Source organism: Melozone crissalis, unplaced genomic scaffold (assembly GCF_028551555.1).
Source record: "Melozone crissalis strain CALT ecotype California unplaced genomic scaffold, PUWL_Pcris_2 ptg000054l_1, whole genome shotgun sequence".
In the NCBI taxonomy this organism is placed as follows: Eukaryota; Metazoa; Chordata; class Aves; order Passeriformes; family Passerellidae; genus Melozone; species Melozone crissalis.
The window spans coordinates 84,755-106,096 of record NW_026535832.1 but is presented as its reverse complement, the minus strand read 5'-3'; the positions used below and the strand labels follow the sequence as shown (position 1 = coordinate 106,096).

Sequence of the window (21,342 nt, the reverse complement as noted above, 5' to 3'; positions counted from 1 at the left end):
TGCGCCCGAGCAGGGCTGGCCCTGCACTCCAAGGGGCACCTGCGCCCCTCTCACAGCTGGATTTGCCTTTTTTGGGGTCTCTCCAGCGCTCACATCCCTGATTTCCAGGTGGGAGAGCGAGGAGAGGAGGCAAAACCGCGGGAGATGCTGCAGGATCAGCAGCTCGAGGAACCTCCTGGTCTCCTGCCTCTCCTCAGCACTTCTCATGGAATCCTGGAACGGTTTGGCTCGGGAGGTTGGGTGGGAAGGGGCCTCAAAGGCCATTTCCTCACTGGAAGGGTTGTCCATGGTGGAGTCACCACGGAGGGATGTCGGGGATGTGCAGGAGAGGCCCCTGGGGACAGGGGTGGAGGAACGGCTGGACCTGATGAGCTGAGAGGGCTTTTCCAGCTTAGGCTGGAAATGATTTCATCAACCCAACCAGGCCATTTGGGGCTCACACAGAAAGTACAAAATCACTGCTCGTCTCCCAGGCACTCAGCAGCCTGGCCCGGCTGGCACCGACCTCCAGCCTGTCCCGTGCCAAGCGGGGATCGTGCCCCGATCCTGCCGCGATCCTGCCCCGCTCCTGGGTGGGGAAAGCCCCGATGGAAACCCAGCGGTGACTGTGCCCGAAAGCTGCTGACGGCCCCGCCGTGCCCTGCCCAGACCGGCTCCGAAATGCCCCCAATTAACGAGGGAGGGATGCGCCCATGGCCGAGGGCGTTCGGTGCCGCAGCGAGGGGAGGTTTGGGCACCGGGCCCGGTCCGGTCCCTGCCCGCTGCGGGCACCGGGTGCAGCGGCAGCGCCGAGGGGTGTGAGGGTGGCGAATCGGGGCGATGCCGTGGGCAGAACCGGGGCTCGGGGCTGGCAGCACCGGGGCAGGGTCGGCGCGCCTGGCGGAGCCCGGGCGGGGCGGGACCGGCACCGGGAGGGACCGGGGCGGCACCGGGAGGGACCGGGGCGGGGCGGGGCGGCCCCGTTGGCTCCGCTGCGAGAAGCAGCCGGTGCCTCCTCCGGGGGAGCCGCGGACTCGTGTGGCTGCGGGGCGCGGGCGGCAGCGGCACCGGGAGGCACCGGGAGGCACCGGGGCGAGTCGGACACCGGCACCGGCGGCGGCAGCGAGCGCAGCCCGGCTCGGGAGCGGGCGGGGCGGGGGAACCGGCCGGCTCCAAACCCGCCCCCCGGCGCGGGAGGAGGCGCTGGCCGAGCCCCCCCGCCGCGCTCCAGCCGAGCCAGACCCGCGCCAGCCCCGCGCCAGCCCCGCGCCGCTCGTCCATGGCGACCCCCGGCCCCACGCGTGCCCCGGGCCCGGCACGGAGCGGCCGCTGAGCGCTGCGCACCGGCACCGGCACCGGCGGCCAGGTAAGCGCCGCGGGCGGCCCCGGCTCGGCAGCGCCGGCCCCGGGCACCTGCCCGGCCAGGGACGCTCCTGCCCCGCCGCACCGGGGCGGCTCCGGGGGTCCCGGTGAAGCCTCCTTCCCCCGGTCTCAACCCCGGGGCTTCCCCGCTGTTTATTCCTCGCCGAGCCCCCGCGGGTCGGATGCTGCCGCGGCCGAACGGGGCAGAACCGGAGCCTCGGGGCTGCCCCGGGGATGGGGGAGCGGGGGCACCGAGCGCCGCGCCGGGGTCGGGGCCGCCTGTGCTGTGCGGCCGCCGCGGGACTTTGCTGCATTCTTGGAGCCCGTCCCGCCACGCAGGAACACAAACACGGCGCGGGACGGCTCCGGCAGCGCGGGAGGGAGGAGATGGGTCCTGTCTAAATATTAGTTTAAGGAACGGAAGGATCTCCAGCCGGCATCGTCACCTTCCCCCGGCCCGGCCGCGCCGCAGCGCTGACCGTGCCCGGAGCCCGGCTGGGGCTGGGGGTGAATCCCCCCCATCCTCCAGGGACGGAATTTCCCCCTCTCGCCGCCGTCTCTCCGAAGGCTTTAACAAAACAAGGCAGACCTCGGGTGTCTTTATTGCACATATATGGTAGCTTGTAGCCAGCGCTGATTTAAATCCCATCCTCGCTCCGGGAGCCGATCCGCGATCCGCGCTGGGTGACGGGCACGGTTTATCCCGGCGGGAGAAGGGGCTGGTGCCTGCTGCAGGCGCCGTGGGAGTCCTGGATGTGCTGAGATCCCGGATCCAAAGGCAGGATCCCGCTGGATCCCGAATTCATCCTCTGGTGCTCGTGGTGCTCCTGGCTTTAGGCGCAGGGCAGAGACACCGAGCAGGGAAGGGGCGGCTCTGTGCCGAATTTTGGGGTGTGTGAGCGCTCGGATTTGCCCTTTCCCCTTTGGTTCCGACCCAAATCCGCCCGCTGCGGAGGCTGCAGGGCTGCACCCGGCTCTGCTCCGTGCCCCGGTGTGAACGCCCTCGGTGTCACCGCCGGTCCCGGGCTCGTCCTGCGCCTCCGTCCCTGCAGCTCCGGGGCTGGGGGAGGATTGGACGCTCCTGTCCCTGCAGCCCGGGTTTTCAAGCAGGGCTGGGCGTTGAGAGCCGGCTCTGGCCCGCAGGAAGGGGCACGGGAGCTGTGGCACATCCCGGCAGGATGGGCACCGGGCAGAGCCGCAGCAAGGGCAGAGCCCGGCGCCTTCCAGGCCTCGTGGACGGGCTGGAAATAAAAGGAGCTGCTCTGGTTTGCTGTGGCACAGCCCGGGGGACACGCAGGGACGGGGGTGGGCAGCCCTGGTGCCCGTGCCGGGTGCTGGGCCCGGCGCTGGTGGCACTGGGTGCCCTCCCATGGCACTGCCATGAGTCACATCGGGCTCGGGCACCTCCCTCCTGCAGCGCCCTTGGGCTGTGCGGGGTGTGGGGGCTCCAGGATGAGCTGTGGGGTTGGTTTGCACCTTTGGGGGTCTGCAGAGATGGATGTAAGGTTGGGAACATCCCCTTTTTGAGGCCATGAGCCCTAAACACAGCCCAGTGTGGCCAGAGCAGGTGTCACCTTGGCTGTCCCCATGCAGCACATGGGGGGTGCCATTCAGAGCCCTGTTCTCTCGCCACCCTGCCGTGCTGAGCCAGGCCATGACCTCCCAGGGGTGCCTTTGGGGGGCACAGAGAGCTGGCACCGCCTCTCGATGCCACCCTGCCCATGGGGCAGCTCAGGGCACCCAGCAGGGAGAGGGAGATGCTGAGGGGAGGGGAGGAGACCCTGGGTGGGTTCCCATCGGGAGGTGAGGTAGGACCAGATTGGTGAGGGCTTTACTGGTGTGGGGTTTGTTTCACTGGGGTGGGGGTTATTTTACTGGTGTGGGCTTGTTTTACTGGTGTGAGTTTGTTTCACTGGTGTGGGTTAGTTTTACTGGTATGGGTTAGTTTTACTGGTGTGGGTTAGTTTTACTGAGGTGGGGTTATTTTGCTGGTGTGGGTTAGTTTTACTGGTGTGGGATTTTTTCACTGGTATGGGTTAGTTTTACTGGTCTGGGGTTTTTTTACTGGTGTGGGTTTGTTTACTGATGTGGGGTTTTTTTTTTATAGTGTGGGGTTTGTTTCACTGGTGTGGGTTTATTTTACTGGTATGGGTTAGTTTTACTGGTGTGGGATTTTTTCACTGCTGTGGGTTTGTTTCACTGGTGTGGGATTATTTTACTGGTGTAGGTTTTTTGTACTGGTGTGGGATTTTTTCACTGGTGTGGGTTTGTTTCACTGGCATCCCTTGCCATCCCCAGAGCTCAACCATGGGGTGGCCCAGTCTCCTGGTCAAGGTGAGCCACCTACTCCAGCCCCACCATCAATGGCTTGGACTGGAGGAATCCCACCCAACTCTGATTTCTCTGGGATTTGGCCAGTCTGGAGTACATTTCCCTGTGAAATTTGGGGAAGAGGACGAGCAGCTCCCTCCTGGCTGTGCCAGGCGTGCTGCAGCGTTGGAGCGGAGCCGTGGGAAGGGCAACACCACAAACAGCTCCATCCCCATCTCCTCTCCCTCACAAAACCCAAAGCTGGCTCACTTTGCAGCCCAGCATCCCAGAGCTAAATTGAAACAATCCCTTTGCCACCGTGGTGCTCTCCAAAAAGCGTTTCCTCCTCCCGCCGTCGCTCAGAGCCTCGCAGGCGATGCCACTCACATCAGTGCTGCTCCCTGGGCTGTTTCCATCTGCATGGAACCACATCTCATTTGATTTCCCGCAGCAGAGGCTCCCTTTGAGCAGCTCCAGGAGCAGGGGAGGGAGGCAGGGCAGCTCTGAGGGTCGGGGGTGTCCCAGGAGGGGAAGCTGCTCCTGCGGCATCGCTCCCCAGCTGCAATAATCCAAAGCAAGAGCTGCATTTTGCTTTCCTTTTATTGCATTTTGCTCTGTCTCAGCAGCTTTTGTTGCAGTGGTGCTTGGGCAGGGTGATGAACCCATCCTGGAGCTCTCCTGAGGATGGGGCTGATTCAGGAGCAGGGTCCTGCCTTTGTGGCTCCAGCCTTTGGGGAGTCCCTTAATTAAATCCTGGCCTGGTTTGGAGCTGGTTGTAAACCCAGCCCTGGTCTTTCCCAGCGAGAAAACCAACTTTGCTCCATGGTTGCCGTGTCTGGGCCTTGCTGGTGATGGCAGCAATGCAGAACTGCCCAAGCCCATGGCTTGTGGGGGCCTTTTTGCCTTTAGAAATGTTGGTTTTGGCTCAAGGAGCTGCCTGGGAGCCCGGGGTGTGTTTACTGCTGCTGTTGTCACTCCCGCCAGGGCTGTGGGATTTGCTGGTGGCACCTGGAGGCTGAGGGCACCGTGGCACAGGATAGACCCCCCCAGTCCTGCTGCCCTGGAGCAGAGCAGGGTCTGCAAACCAAAACCCCAAATCCCTGCAGGTTCCGTCCCAGTGATTGTGTTCCCCAAGCTGTGCTGGGAGGCGCAGGCAGGGAACGCTCCCAGAGAGGTTCTGGGGTGGCTTTTTCTGGTTTTCCTTGGGTTTTTCCCTCTCTGCTGCCTTCCCAAGGCCGCGTCCTCGTGCAGCACAGGGGGCACCAAGGCCAGCCCAAGCCTCGGGTGTGAACCCACAGCACCTTCAATGTGAATGTCCCGGCTGGGAACACCCATGCCGTCCTCCCCGGAGGAAGGGCTGGCCCCTGCTTTAACAGGGCAGCTGCTCTCTTCATTAAGTGGTGTTGGCTCATTAAAAGCACATTTTTGAGGCTTAGCAGCTCCTCGGAGCGGTCTGGGAAGGGACGGTGCCAGCGCTGGGGGAGGATGAGGGAGGAGCAGAGCTCAGCTGAGCTGGGCACTGACAGCATCACCCTGAACCGGGGCAAAACCCCTCCTGTTTGGTGTCCTGGAGGAGTTTAGGGAGGGAAAGGAGAGGCTGGAAGGATCAGGCAGGATTTGGGTGGTGGGAACACTCTGAGCATGGCAAAGCGTCCATGCTCAGCATGGTGGGATCTCCCTGACAGAGGAGGGATGGGGAGGACAGGGTGGTCTGATCCCCTCCTGTCTCCAGGAGCAGGACATGGAGTCATGGAATGGTTTGGGCAGGAAAGGACCTCGGGCAGGGATCCCACTCTCCCAGGCTGTTCCAAACCCTTGGGCACTTCCATGGATGGGGCAGCCCCAGCTGCTCTGGGCAGCCAATCTTTGAATTTCTGAAACTTCAGTTTTCTGTCCCTGCCCACCAGCACGGGAGCAGCAGCAGGAGCAGCTGCCAGCCCCATTCCCACGGGCAGGGACAGGGAATTGCCCCAGTCCACGTTTTGCTGGAGTCCTTTGGCCGCGCCATCACCTCCCAGCAGCACCTTCCTGAATTTCTCGTTGCTCTGACCAGCCTGTGCGCTGGCAAAGGTGGGAAAGGGTCAGGAAAAGGGGCAGGGAAAGGTGCAGATTGTCCCTGTCTGTGTCACCTGCCCCGCCCCTGGCTGCCCGTGGCAGTGTGGGCAGGATTTGGTGGCTGTGTTCCAGTTGTAATCGGTGCTTTTATGGCAGCAGGAGCAACGATCCCAATCTGGAGCCATGGGAGAGGCCAGGAGGGGTGGGAAGGGCAGAGAGGCCACAGCTCTCCTACCACACCGATATCCAGGGTGGGAGCAGAGGGGAAATTCTGCTTTTTAGGAAACCGTGTGGCTCTTCCCAGTGGAAAACCTCTCGTCCCTGAGTGCCGCTATTGGCCTTGGCACAGGAGATGTTGACCCCACTCCTTTCCCTGCCCATTCCTGCACCGAGATGCATCTGCATCCCAAATCCCTTGGGATTTCCTTAGGACGCAAAACAACACGATGTGAACTCACAGCCCTTTCTAAGGTAAAAAAGAGACCTTTCTTTTGCTGACTCCAACATTTATGGATTTCCCAAAGCGACAGTGGGTTGGAGGGTGACAGTGCCACCTCTGCAATGCCACTGGGCAAACCAACAGCCCATCAAATTTCTCCTCCTCCATAAAAGAATGCAGAACAATGAGTTATTTACATAAAGTGTGCGAGGAAGTTTGTTACAAGAATGCAAACATCAGAAAGCTTGGAAAACCTTAAAAATTCAGGGATCCCAGCAGGTTTTCCCTGCAGGGACAGGAGAGCTCCGGCTCGTGTCCCTGTCCCTGCTGTCACCATCTCCTCGTGCCAAGATCCACCTGACCCAACCTCCTGCCCTTTGGGGACCCTCCATCTCTCCCCATCGCCTCCAGCCCCATTTCCCCTGGGAGGAATGGTGGATTTGTCTTTACAGACAAGCTGTGAGATAAAACCAGCGCTGGGAGATAAAAGAGACAATGGGAAGGATTCCACTGATTGATGAATGGAAAAAGATATTTGCTTTTACAAGTAAACTTTGGGGTTTGCTGGTAAATGAAATTAGACATTGAAAGATGGAAGAAACAAAGGGAGGGTTATACAGTAGAGGGGAATCTCTGGTATCAGGTGTATTGGGGAGTCTGTGCCTCTCAAGTACCTCAGAAATGGGGAAAACCCCCTAAATTCAGTAAGAATTAAAAATGAAAAGGTAGGGTTATGCATTAGAGGGGAATTACTTGTATCAGGTGTTTTGGGAAGTCTGAACCTCACAAGTACCTCAGAAATTGGGAAGAGAGAAGGGAAATGCAGAAATTGGGATAAAAAGGGAGGCTGCATCCTCCAAAAATTTGAGACACCCCAGCAGAATGCCCCATGGCCTCTCCCTTTATTAGAATAAAGTGAAAGGACTCCTCTGTCTCCTTTTCGGACATAAACCTCTGGTGTTTGCGGGTTAATTTTCGCAACACCCCCGAGCATCTCGCAGCTTTGCATTCCCCCTGGCTGCAATCTGCGTTCCCAGCTCGCCGCCGCTGCCGGCCCGGCCGGAATTCCTCCTCTGCAGCAGCTCTAAGTGCTTCAATGTGTTGGCCGGGGTCGGACAGTAAATCCTGACGGGATCCCGGGCCAAACCTCGCCGCGAGGCTTTAGCGCAAATTGGATTTGCAAACCCCGCTCGGGGCTCGGTGCCCTCGGCAAAGCGCTCTAATCCCCGGGAGGAGCCGGGGGGAATCTGTGCGGCCGGGAATGCGGGAGAAGAGAGGGGAGAACGGGGGGAAATCCCGGCTGGGCATCGGCATCACCGGGGCTGCCTGCTCGGGGGGCCGCTGGGGATGCTGTGGGTGCGGATCCCGAGGGGATGGATGCGGATCCCGAGGGGATGGATGCGGATCCCGGGGGGATGGATGCGGATCCCGAGGGGATGGATGCGGATCCCGAGGGGATGGATGCGGATCCCGGGGGGATGGATGCGGATCCCGAGGGGATGCCGCTCCCTCATCCCAGCCCTGCATCCCGCAGGAGTGCTGGGTCTGATTCCCCAGGGATGAGAATGGGAATTGTTCAGGTGGGAGCTGGAGGGATTGTGACGCACAATGCCTCGGCGCACCTGAGGAAAAGGCAGAGGTGGGACCCTGGGAAAATCAGGAATCAATACCTGGATATTTCCCTGTTGGAATCCTGAGAAAATCAGGAATTAATACCTGGATATTTACTAGGTGAAACCGCGGGAAAATCAGGAATTAATACCTGGATATTTCCCTGTTGGAACCCTGGGAAAATCAGGAATCAATACCTGGATATTTCCCTGTTGGAACTCCAGGAAAATCAGGAATTCATATCTGGATATTTCCTAGGTGGAACCCCAGGAAAATCAGGAATGAATACCTGGATATTTACCAGGTGGAACGCCGGGAAAATCAGGAATCAATACCTCGATATTTCCCAGGTGGAACCTCTGGAAAATCAGGAATTAATACCTGGATATTTCCTAGGTAGAACCCTGAGAAAATCAGGAATCAACACCTTCAAGGTGTTTTTCCAAGGGGGAAACTGAGGCACCCTGAGGCACCATGACCCTCCAAGGGATTTGGGGAATCCTCAATGGAGGAAACCCTACAAACCAGCCAAGCTGTGCTGTGGAGGTGACCCCTCCTGCCTGTGGCCTATTCCTCCCTCCCTGATCCCACCGAGGGCTTTTCCTTTCCTGGAAAAAAAGGAGATTTTTGCCCCCAGCGCAGCCGTGGCAGCTCTCAGATACCAGCGGTGTCGAAACGGGCCCAGAGCAAAGCACATCTGGGGCCTGGGCTCCGTCTCGCTGCCAAAATTTAAGCTTTTAACCCTCTTTCCCGAGGCACTGGGATTGTTCAAACAAGCCACAGTAATTAGTTTCCTCTGACAAACCGCCCCTTTTTGGCATCGGGAGGTTTATTAATTCCGGGGAGGGGGGGGGCGTCGCTCCTCATCCAAAAATAATTGACATTTAGAGTCCAGGTTTTGGCACGAGAGGGGAAATTCGGGCTGGAGAAGCAGCACCAGGCGTGCAAAGATTGGCACAGCAGCACCCAAAGGCGCCCAGCAGCGGCTGGGGGGTCCTTGGCCGGTGTTATCCCTGATTTCCTCCGTGGCCACATAAACCATGCTGGTTTTGGTGGGATTTCAAGCGATGTAATTTGATTTTCTCTACCCTTCAGCAGCGGGGATCTGTCTGCGGGGAGTTTTCCTGCAGACATCCCCGCTCGGTTTCGGTGTTATTCACCTGGAACCAGGCTCTGCTCCGGCTGCAGCCCTCGGGCAATGCCCTGAAGGATTTTATCAGTAATTAATCTCTAATTACTCACCTCTTCCCGAGAAGGGCGGCTCTTGCTGCTGCTTAGACCTGACGGAATCGGCTTAGGGAGGGGTCTGGGTTTTGCTGCAGCCGCGGTGACCTTGGCAGGGCTGCGACACCTCGAAGGGTCAATGGGGACACTGGGCTGGGAGCGCAAACTGGGAGCGCAAACTGGGAACACAAATTGGGAACACTGGGCTGGGAGCACAAACTGGAACAGAAACTGGGAACGTGGGAGCAGCACAAACTGGGAACACAAACTGGGAGCGCAAAATGGGAGCACAAACTGGGAGCGCAAAATGGGAGCACAAACTGGGAACACTGGGCTGGGAGCAGCACAAACTGGGAACACAAAATGGGAACACTGGGCCGGGAACACAAACTGGGAGCGCAAACTGGGAACGCAAACAGGGAGCAGCACAAACTGGGAGCGCAAAGTGGGAGCAGCGCAAAATGGGAACGCAAACTGGAACACAAACTGGAATAGAAACTGGGAACACCAATTGGGAGCACAAACTGGGAACACAAACTGGGAGCACAAACTGGGAGCACAAACTGGAAGCACACCACCCGTGCCCTCCCCACAATGACTTTTAAACGCTTTGGCTGCATTTTAGCTGGAAAGCGAAGAAATCTCCCCGAAATGTGCGGGGTTTGATGATGTGTGTCGGGGCTGGGCGGTGTCGGGGGGCACATCCCGGCCAGGTGTCCCCCCGGGCCCTGCACAGACACCCCCAGGTGTCCCCGGGCCGGGCTGGGTGACACTGCAGGGGCTGCGCTGCATCAAACCCCGCTTGTATTCGCTGCTGATTTATATTGCAGCTGCATTCCCAGCCTGCGGCGGCACGGGGGGGAGCCGCGGGAAGCCGGGGCGTGCAGCATCATTATCTGCCCTTGCAGGGACGGGCCGAGCCCAGCCTGGGCTGAACTGGGGCTGAACTGGGGCTGAACTGGGGCTGAACTGGGACTGAACTGGTCCCGGCAGGGGTGGAAACCCCCGCGCTCGGCCCCGCTCTGCGGATCCCGCTAATTAATGACATGAAAGCCCACGCGAGACCTCCGGGGAAGGAATCAAAGGCGGCTCCGCAGCTTCCCAGGGCATGGATCCATCCCCGCGGGCCGGCGGCTCCCAGCGCCGGCGCGGATGGAGGGAGCGGGGACCCCGCGGGACGCGGTGAGACCCCTGCCCCGGGGATTCCCTGCACGAATCCAGCCCCAAAATGGGTCTGGGGGCAGCTCCTGGGGGTGGGGAGACACAGGGGGGTCGTGGCCGCGGGGTCTCTGTTTTGGGGCCATCAGAGCTGTGTTCCTGCCGGGATTTCCATCCCGGGGGATTTGGCTTCTCCCCGTGCAAACCGGCTGGGCTCGGGCACAGGATGCCATGCAGGGATGGCTCAAGGTGCCCCTTGGCCCTGGCACGATTTGGGATTTTCCTCCTCTGTGCTCCGTTCCGTCCTGGAAGAGCTTCCAGACCCCTCTCTGGCAGGATTTGTTCTGTTCCAACAGGAACTGTTGGGATTTGGGAATTTGGGATGGGGGGCTCTGGGGGTCCCATGCAAAGGTGATGCCCTTTGGTGTCTGGGATGTGGAAATGGATGGGGCAGTGTCCCCAGATCCCTGCCTTGTCCTGGTGCCTCCTCCTTTGAGCTGGTTTGGCTCTGTCAAATCCAAAATGAGGGAAAATTACAAACTGGGTTGGGTGGGACTTGGAACAGCCTGGGAGAGTGGAAAGTGTGGAAGGTGAGGAAGGTGAGGAAGGTGAGGAAGGTGAGGAAGGTGAGGAAGGTGTGGAAGGTGTGGAAGGTGTCCCTACCCATAGCAGGGGTGCCACTGGATGGGCTTTAAGGTCCCTTACACAACCCAGACCAGTCTGGGACTCCGTGACTCCACGGAATGGTGGGAATGTGGATGTGGCCACAGCAAGAGCTGCTCTGTTGGGTGGAAGCTCCCCAGGCTTCCTCCTCCAACCACGACTTGGCGTGGCCACCACCCCGGCACCGCTCCCAGCACCACGGGGTGCCCTGGCCCATCCATCCCCATCCCACAGGCTCGGCAGGGGAGGCTCTTCCTTATTATTCCCACCGTGTCGAGGGTGGGTTTGTTGCTCTGCAGCTGTTTGGAGAGACGTAAACCAAACCCGCCGTAATTCAGCCCGAACGTAAATGTCATGGCAGCGTGGGAATGAACGAGGGCTTGGCTGCTCAGCCTGGGGCTCTGGGAGTGCTGGAGGTGCTCCTGCCCCACACCATCCGCCACCCCACCTTCTGCACCATCCCACTCCTTCTGCACCATCCCACTCCTTATCCACCATCCCATCTCCTTCTCCTCCACCCTATCTCCCTCTCCTCTGTCCCATCTCCCTATCCACCCTTCCATTTTCCTCTGCACCATCCCACTTCACTCTTCTCCGTCCCATTTCCCTCTCCTCCATCCCACTTCACTCTCCCCCATCCTATTTCCCTCTCCTCCACCCCATTTTCCTCTCCCCCACCCCACCTCCTTCTCCACCCTCCCATCTCCCTCTCTTCCATCCCATTTTCCTCTCCCTCATCCCATTTTCCTCTCCACCATCCCACCTCCTTCTCCACCATCTCCCTTTCCTCTCCAGCATCCCATTTCCCTCTCCAGCATCCCATTTTCCTCTCCACCCTCCCATTTCCCTCTCCACCCCTCCATTTCCCTCTCCCCCACCCCATTTCCCTCTCCACCCTCCCCATTTCCCTCTCCCCCTCCCCATTTCCCTCTCCCCCACCCCATTTCCCTCCCTGGGCTCCCCCAGCCCTTCCCCAGAGCAGCAGGGCTGCATCCCAGGGCTGGGGCTGTGCCTGCTTTGTGGTCGGCCCTTTGGGGGGCTCTGGGGGGAGCTGGGGCAGAGCTCTGGAGCTGCTGGGCTGGGTTTCACCGAGGCAAAGCAGAACCATGTGTCCCACACTGCGCTCTGGCTCTGCTCGGGGGGACTGGGGAGAGCTGCAGGGGAGGAGGAGGAGGAGCAGGGATGAGCTGAGAGCAGAGCTGGAGATGGGGACAGGGACATTTCCCCTCCTTTGTGCACCCAATTGCTGTCAAAAGAGCAAGAAAATTCAACAGGTCCACCCCAGATCAGGGTTTGGGGCTTTTCCCCCTTTCAATGCTCCAGTTTTGGGGTCAGTTTTGGCATTTTGAGACCAGTTTGATCCAGGGGCGCTGCAGGCTCCAGCCCTCACAGTTCAACCCCCAAGAAAGTACTTTGGGAGATTGTGGTAAGTTTTGGGGAAGGTCTGATGCAATTTTGGAATGGGCTGAAGAAGTTTTGGGGAAAATCAGAAGGAATTTTGGGGACAATGTGAGGAAGTTCTTGGGGTAAAATCTGAAGAAGTTTGGGGGAAAATCTGAAGGAGTTTAGGGACAGTATGAGGAAGTTTTTTGGGGAAAATCAGAAGAAGTTTTGGGGAAAATCTGGAGGAGTTTTGAGGACAATCTGAGGAAGTTTTGGGGTAACATCTGAAGAAGTTTTGGGGAAAATCTGGAGGAGTTTTAGGGACAGTCTGAGGAAGTTTTGGGGTAAAATCTGAAGAACTTTAGGGACAATCTGAAGAAGATTTTGGGGAAAGTCTGAGGGAGTTTTTCCTATGGTCTGGGGGAGTTTTTGGGGAAAATCTGAGGCAATTTTGGGGAAGATCTGAGGCTGTCTTGGGAACAGTCTGTCTCTCCACCACCCTCATCGTCTCCGGGACAGCCCAGCCCCATCCTGTGAGCAGGACCAGGCGTTGAGCCGGAGCTGCTGCTGGAGGAGCAGCCTCTGGAGCTGCTGCCCATGGAAATTGTTTAATTCCTGCGGGATGAGTCATGAGGAGCCGGGATTTCAAAGCAGCTTGGCTCCCATGTAAGGCACTCAAATAAACAGTGTGTGGCAGGTGGAAGCTCTCTCTGATGTCCCATCAAGGCCTCTGTCTTTCCAAGCGCTTTGTGTTGCCAAAAATCCTTCGGCCACACCGTGGCTCCATCCATTCTTGAGGCTGGGCTCTGGAAAATAATGAATCAATGCCCGGAAACATGAATCGACGGAAAATTTATGGCACACTTAGAATATAATGTCTTTTGGGTCCTCTGCTTTGAAGCATCAGCACTGAAAGTTTTGGCATCTCCTTCTTTCAACCCTTCAGCAAGGAGGATTTAGGGAAAAAAAAATAATAAATTCACTTTTCTCCCTCTGTGGGCATTAAGATATTGGGAACAAATCCCAAGAGTCTGCTGGAAAAACTGGGAGTGGGGTTGAAAAACGAGAGGGATGGGGAAAAGTGAGAGTGTGAAAAGTGAGGGGCACCAGAGAAACCCAAATGCTCTCTTTTTTGTGGGCAAAAAACGTCTGCTGGATTTTGATTTATCAGGAAAAACAAGTGGAAACGCCGTCATCCCTGGAAGTGTCCAAGGCCAGGTTGGACGGGGCTGCTCTGGGGCTTTTTAGAGCAAAAAGAAACCAACAGCAAAGCCTGGAATAACTTTGTTGTTATTGTTTTGCACTTTGGAGCCGGGATTTGAGTCTTTCGAAAGGTCACAGGCGAGTGGGTGGGGGCCAGGATTGCCGGAATGGGAGGCTGCTGTTTTATGGGACGTGCAGCGAGGCTGGAACCGCTCTCCTAAAGTTTTATGGGGCTGCAAGAAGCCAGAGGCACTTTCTCAGGTGGGGGGATCGAGTGTCACAGCCCTGCTCTGGCCCACAGCAGGACAAAGGGGGCTGAGCCCCCCTGGCGATGGAGGTTGTGTCATCCCCATTGTCCCCATTGGCGCCACCTTGGCCCTATTGGTGCCACCTCATCCCTATTGGTGCCACTTCATCCCTATTGGTGCCACCTCATCCCCGCTGGTGCCACCCCATCCCCATTGGTGCCACCTCGTCCCCATTGGTACCACCTCGTCCCCATTGCCACCTTGTCCCCAAGGCACCTTTTCCATGGCCATTCTCCCAGCCCAGGCCCCTCGTGCCTCAGTTTCCCATCTCAGCACCGTGCTGGTGTTGGGAAGGGAGGAGCTGGAGCCAAGGGGGTCCCAGGGGAAGGATCCCCCATCCTGACGTGAGGGAGGGAGGGAGGTGAGGGGCTCTGGGGGCTGGGGGCACACATTAAGGATGTTTGTTTTGCCTGTTTTGCAGAGTTTCAATGTTCTGACTTGCTCTAAGATGAAGGTATGGAAGTTTGCAGCCATTGCATCGATGCTCCTCAGTTCCATGTTATCCATTTTAGTTTGTAGAGACATGTTCAGCGGAAGCCGGGAACTCAGCCCCTTGCCTTCCTCGCCGTCTTCCTCACGGGATTCCTCCTCTTCCTCCTCTTCTTCCTCCTCCTCCTCCTCCTCGCTGCGGAGATCCCCACGGGCGCTTCAACGCCACGGCTCTCTGCTGGCCCAGTGTAAGCTCTGCTCCTCCAGCCCGGGGTCACTGTCCCCCCATCCCGGCCCCACAGATCCCTCAAATCCCTCTGGGGTCACTCCCTGCCCTCTCCTGCATCCCAACATCCCCTTTAGGAGCATTTAAACAAGAATTTGGGGCGAGCAGGAGGCGCTGGGCACCAAAGTGGTGTGAGCACAGCAGCTCTCCACAGAGGGGAACTCAAACAGCTCAGTTCCTGCAAAGAAAAGAAGCTGCTTTTATTCCCTTCCAAATGGTTCCCTTTTTTTGGTAATTTTTTTTAATGTTCCGTGCTATTTTTTACAAATGGAAAATGTCAAACAGGAGCTGAAGATGAGGGCACGGCAGCAGCTCCTCCTGCTCACCCCTCGGCGCTCCCTGAGGGCTGGAAATCCCCACGTGTTTGTTTTGATTCCAAACCAGAGGAACTGCTTTTGTTTTTGGGTGGAAATCTGGAAATCGATGACAAGCTGTCAGATCACGCTTTCCTCTGCCTTTCCTGTGCCTCCTGCAGAGCTGAGCTGGAATAACCCTGGATTTAGGGCTGGGACAGAGGGATGGGGGTTTTGCCAGCAGTGCTGGGCACAGTTTGTGTGTTGGTGCTGGCCCTGGGGTCTCAAGGGCTCTTGGGGGTCCCAGACCACAGTGGAACAGTGCAAATAGGGCTTCTCCCCAAATCCACCTGCCCCAAGGGACCTCCATCCTAGGGAACCCACTCCAGGGGATTTTCATTCTGGGGATGTCCTCCCACCTCAGGGAGTTTCCATCCTGGGGATCATCCATCCACCTTAAGGCACCTCCATCCTGGAGGATCCTGAGGTTCTGAGCCATGGAGGATATCCCATCTCAGGTGGCCTCCATACAGGTGGATGTTAACACACCATGGGAATCTCAATCCTGGGAGTCACGAACCCCAAGGAACCTTTTTCCTGGAGGGATTTACCAACTCCAAGGAGTCTCCATCCTGGGGGGTATCCACCCACCCCAAGGCACGTCCATCCTGAGGTTATCCACCTACCCCAGGCAATCTCCATCCTGAGGTCATCCACCCGCCCCAGGGAATCTCCATCCTGAGGGAATCTCCATTTTGAGGTTATGCACCCACCCCAGGGAATCTCCATTCTGACATTATCCACCCACCCCAAGGCCCCTCCATGACCCCCAGATCCTCACCATGGAGGATCTCCCCCCTCAGGCCACCCTCACCCCCCTCACCCTCCACAGGGCCACCCTCTAACCGTGTCCCCTCCTCCTGCAGACAGCGCCTTGCTGGAGAGCTACACGGAGGGCGAGATGCGCCAGCTGCTGTCGGCGCTGGTGGAGCGCTACCGCCAGGCCGTGAACTCGGGCGGGCACGAGCTGCCACTGTTCCCCCGCGCCGGCGGCCGCCGCAAGCGCGCCCGCGCCCGCCACAAACCCTGCGAGCTGCGCGAGCTCGAGGTCAGCGTCAGCGAGCTGGGCCTGGGCTACGAGTCGGACGAGACCGTGCTGTTCCGCTACTGCAGCGGCACCTGCGAGGCCGCCGTGCGCAGCTACGACCTCTCCCTCAAGAGCATGAGGAGCCGCAGAAAGATCCGGAAGGAGAAGATCCGCGCGCGGCCCTGCTGCAGGCCGCTGGCCTACGACGACGACGTCTCCTTCCTGGACGCCTACAACCGCTACTACACCGTCAACGAGCTGTCGGCCAAGGAGTGCGGCTGCGTGTGACACGGGGGACGGCTGCGATGGAGGCCGGGGCGGCCAGAGGAGGAGAGACTGAGCCGCTGGCGTGTCCCTCGGTGTCACCGTCACCGGACTAGAGACGTGGCCGCCGCTGTGGCAGGGTGGCTGGAGAGATGGCGGTGGCTCAAGGCTGTTGTCCCCTCTGTGGTGGCCCAGAGGTGCCTGCTGAGGTGACAGTGGGTGTGCGACATGCCCATGGGCTGCACTGCGTGTCACAGGTGTCACATATGTCACACGTGTCACAGGCTACATTACCTGCACAGGGGTGGTGCAGCGCAGGTGTCTCTGGCATGAGGGACACACACACACATGCCAGGGGGTTCTGTGTCAGGGTGTGGCGCAGGGGTGTGGCACAGGGGTGTGGCATGTGCAGGGGGTGTTGTGGGCAGTGCCGGTGCTGTGTGGTACTGGACAGGGTGTGCTGCACACCTGGGGTGTGTTTTGGGGTGTGCTGCACACTCCGGGTGTGTTTTGGGGTGTGCTGTACACCTGGGGTGTGTTTTGGGGTGTGCTGCACACTCTGGGTGTGTTTTAGGGTGCGTTACAGGTTTGGGGTGCGTCAGGTGCCCTGTGCTGCCCCAGGGTGGGAGCTGAGTCTTTCTCTCTGCAGCTTTGGGGTTTTGTGACCACCCTGAGCTGCTGGGGGAGGTCCCACCAACCCAGATCCCGGTGTTTGGGGACACAGAAACCCTGAGAGTGATTTGTGTGTGGCTCTGACTCCCTCTGACTTGTGCCCCTTTTGCCATCGTCTCACTCCTGCAGCCCTGGGGCTTTTCTTCTTACAACTCGGGATAATCTGAAGTAACTGGATTAACCTCCTGTGCCCCTGCCACAGGCAGCTGGGCCAGAGCCCGGCCACCACCAGGAAGGTGACAGAACCTCCCCAGGGCCACCAGCAGAGTGGCACGGGCAGGAGCATCCCTGCTTTGGCGTCTCCCAAAATGCCCCCAGCTCTCCTGGGAGCATCCCCCGTGCTCTGCTCGGGGCTGGGATCCTGCAGGAGAGGGGACTCAGGCCTGGCTTTGGCTCTGCTCACATTTACAGCAGTGTCACTGCTGTTTACTCTGCGGGGAAATAAATGAGCCCGCAGGCTCTCACATTCCCTGGGCAGGCTCGAGCTGTTGCCTGGGATTGATGGGTTTTCTCCCCTTGGCTCCCTTCCCAGAAAAGGCAAATCATAAACAGAAGGAGAATATTGGTGTCATGTCCTGGGCATTAACCAACGTGAGGGAAAACACTCCGAGTGCCACCCCCCTGTCCTGGCTCCTCTCTCCGGACAAACGGGGGGGAAAATCCCTTGTGCCTTCATCTCGAGGAGGAGGAGGGCTGCTGGTGGTGATCCCAGCTCAGGGATGGTGCTGCAGCACTGGGGGAGCAGGGTGGCATCCCTTGGCATGGGATGGGGAGCAGCATCTCGTGTTGGACCAGCCACATTCCCGACCTCCACGCAGGCCCAGCCTGGTGGGGATTATTTCTTTTTCCTTTTTATCCAAAGGCAGCTCTTGGCTGAGCGGAGCCAGGGTGTAGTGGAGGAATATAAACACCATCCCTCAGCAGGGCTGGCAGCCCGGGAAGGCAGCCTGGAGTCTGTGACACGGAGTTTTCCCTGGATTTTGGGAAAGGCAGGAGGCAGCTGTAGGTATAGGGTGCAAAACCTGCACCCAAGAAATGGGAACTGAGAGTGGATAAACTCCACAATCCAGGTGCAGCTCCCCAACCAAGGTGTGAGTTTGCATGCCTGGTTTTAGCTGGAAATGGGAAAAGTGGCCCAAAAGAATCAGCTGGAGGATGGGAATGGCAGATGGGCAGCAGGAGCTGTGGATTAGCGGCTCACTCGAGTTTAAGGAAAAAAAAAAGCACCCAAATCTAATAATAATAATGATAATAATAATAATAACCGTCCTCTCAAGGGCTTGGGTGCTTTCCAGCTCTCGCTGCTATAAAACTAAAATTAGTTTTGTTGCAGTAAGGGAAAAGGAATGGAAGCAGGGCAGGGAAGGTGGTGTGGAAGCAGAGCAGGACCTGGTGCTGCAGAGGAGGGTTTGGAGCAGGAGCTGCCTCTGCTCAGCGTTTGCACCCTGGTTTGGGGCAGTTTTTGGCAGAATCCAGGGATTTAGGGTGCCTTGATGGTGGGCCCAAGGGACCCTCTTCTTGCCAGGGTAGAGCTGGAAGCAGCAAGGAGGACAAGGGGACAAGGGACATCTCCCAAAATCCCCCATTCCCACTGCAAATCCAGCTTGGAGCCCCCAGAACCAGGAGGAAAACCTGACTCAACGCAATGGTGCGTTAAACCCAGCAGGAATAGCTCCAATCCATCATTTTTTTGTATTTTTTTTGTTTTTAATTTCCCCCTGCTGGCAGCGCAGCTCCGGCCCGTGCGGAGGGGATGTTCCCCATCTGCCTCCCACTGCTCCTGCTGGGTTTTTTTTTTGGGAACAGCTGGGATTTACAGCCACAAAACTCCCCGATGGGGCGAGCTGGGGCATCGTGGTGTGGCCCAAAGGATGGGTTCTGCTTCCATGCCTTCTTCAGGGCTCCTCGTCCTCCTCGTGGAGCTCCTCCAGCTGTCCCGGTGCCATCCCGCTGCCAACCAGCCCTGGAAATGTGGTTCCAATAGAAAGGCTGAGGTTTCCCTAATGCTTTCCATTTCTCCAGCCCCCTCTGCTGTAATAGGAGCTGGAGCAGCCCGGAAGAATGTCTACAATGCAAAAAAAAAAAAAAAAACAGAAAAAAAAAGTGGAAAATTCCCTCCTCAAAGCCTCAGCAGAATCTCATCTGGCTCCTTCCTCAGCATCCCATGTGCTGGTTAATATTAATAATAACAATAATAACCAGTGTGCAACAGCTGTTGGGGGGATTTTGGGGTTGGGTTTTTGTCTGTCTGGGGCTGCAGGGTTTGAGGAGCAGGAGGTTTGGAGATGTTTCAATTGATCCTGGTGGTTGTGACAGCGCAAAACCCCAGGGTTGTGCTCTCCCAGCCCTGCCACGGCGAGTTCTGGGATTTCCAGTGGGTTTTCCATCAGGACACGCTGATTTTGGGATCAGACCCACAAATCCCATAAATCCCTCGGGATCTCATTCACTCCCAGGGTCCAATTTGGGATCCAAATTGGGGGAAATTGGGGAAATTTCATCGTCGTTTTCACTCGATGGAAGCGCTGGCAGAGGGAATGTTCTGGGTTTAAACAGCTCCAGGATCCTGCTGGGATAAAGGATTTTCCCAATTTATCACGAGAAACGATGTTTTGGTGGGATTCAGAGCCTCAGATGGTAAATTGGGAACGGGGCTGCCACGTGTTTTCCTTCTGGGCTAAACAAAGCGTGGCCTCAAAGGGGAGGCACGAGAGAAAGGGGGAGAAAAGGAAATAAAAGAAAACTGAGGAAAAAGGGGGGGAGAAAAAAGAAAAAAAGGGGGGGGAAGGAAAAAAGGGAGAAAGAAAAAAGGGGGGGAGGAGAAAAAAGAAAAAAAGGGGGAAGGAAAAAAGGGAGAAAGGAAAAAGGGGGGGAGGAGAAAAAAGAAAAAGAGGGGAAAAAGATAAAGGAGAAAAAAAGGGAAAAGGGGAAAAAGGGAAAAAAGGAAAAAAGGCAAAAAAAAAAAGGAAAAAGGGAAGGAAGGAAAAGAGCAATTAAAATGGAAAAGTGGAAATAGGGGAAAGAGGAGAAGGTAAGGGAAAGAGGTAAAAAGAGAAAAGGGGCAAAAAGGAAAAATATAATAGGAAAAAGGGGGAAGGGCGAAAAGGAAATAAAAAGAAAAGAAGGGGAAAGAGGGTGAAGAGAAAGGGGGAAAAGGAAAAGGGAGAAAAGGGAAAAGGGGAGAAAAGGGGAAAAAAGAGGAAAAAGGAGAAAAAAGGAAATTAAAGAGGGAGGAAAGGAGAAAAAAGGGAAAAATAAAAAAGGGGAAAAATGAAAAAAAAAGGGGAATAAAAAAAGGGAGAAAAAGGAAAAAAATAAAAGGTAGAAAAGGGAGAAGGGGGAGAAGGGATTCCTGTTCCAGCGCCGCCGGCACCATCCGGATTTTGCTGTTCCCCTCCGGAATGGCCGGGCCCATGCCCGGCTGCAGAAGTGGATGCAATGCATCTGTATTTTGGATACTGCTATTTATTGGAAGTAACTTATGTTATTTATTTAGATCCCAAAGCGCCGCCTCCCAAACGCCTCCAACGCTCGCTCCCTTTTTTATGTTATTTATTGACCCCGACGGTGCCAAGTGCAGTTTACATTTATTACATTTGTACCATTTATCCTGAACCTTGGGGGGGGGGGAAATAAAATAAGGTAAAATAAAATGAAATAAAAAGCTGTTTGATATTATTTTTTTTAAACAAACCTGAACTCGGGTGTGATCTGTTCCATCCTCGTGGCAAAGTGGGAATAAAGTGAAGGAATTTTATGGATTTCTCCTCTATCACAATGGTTGAGTGATGGTCAGTCCCCACCATGGCCAAAGAAAAGGGGAATTTGGATTTTTGGGGGGAAAGACACAGAAATAATCAGCTTTGGCCCTTCTGGGAAAAGGGCTTCTAACTGGATTGGCTCAAAAATGTGAAAATTCTGAGGAAATCACATGAAATGGGAAGGAAAAGGGAAAGGGAAAGGAAATAATCTCTGTCCTTTAACATCACCAGTCCTAACCCAGTCTGTCCAGCAAAACAGAATTTATTTTGATTTTCACTCCAAAATAGGCTCAAACCTGGCACCGGAAAATGGAGAACAATGGCGGGGGGGGGGGGGGGGGGGGAACGGATAAAAGGTTTATAGGATTTTTTTTGGGAATGGAAAAAAAGGTCTGTTTATATTCCCCCCTCATGCCACCCAGAGGCCTGACAGCCATGGCCGAGTCAAACATTCCCGAGTCAAACTCCACTTTGTAAATATTTTAGGAAGAATCTTTGGAGAGCCATAAATCTCCCCTGTGCTCGTGCACGGCGTGTGCACGCTCCAGAAACACCAAGGAAAACCCAAATCCCGCTGCCAGCCCGCCCAGAATCAAATAAATAAACATAAAAATTGGAGAAATTAAAGTGTAATGATCCAGTGGGAAGGGGCTGATTGGAAAATCTGACCCCTCCAAAAGCATAAAATAAAAAATAGAATAAAAAGAAATTTAGGATGAAAAACAGCGGGGGAAAAATTGTGAAGTTGGGAAGTGTTGGGATCAGGGATGGTTTTGGGTGTGATTCCTGGGAAATGAGGGGTGTGTTGTCAGCTTCCACAGTGTAAGTGACAAATTTTATATCATAAATACTGTA

General features: G+C 56.5%; 1 protein-coding gene across 1 annotated transcript; it reads left to right on the top strand.

Annotated features, from left to right (window-relative positions):
- The first annotated feature begins 5,291 nt into the window (after nucleotides 1-5,291).
- Nucleotides 5,292-16,078, top strand: NRTN (neurturin). The gene is made up of 3 exons (XM_054286639.1): nucleotides 5,292-5,302; nucleotides 14,119-14,372; nucleotides 15,630-16,078. Exons 2-3 carry the CDS (start codon nucleotides 14,144-14,146, stop codon nucleotides 16,076-16,078), a joined length of 678 nt encoding a protein of 225 aa, XP_054142614.1. The 5' UTR covers nucleotides 5,292-5,302; nucleotides 14,119-14,143.
- Nucleotides 16,079-21,342: the final 5,264 nt, after the last annotated feature.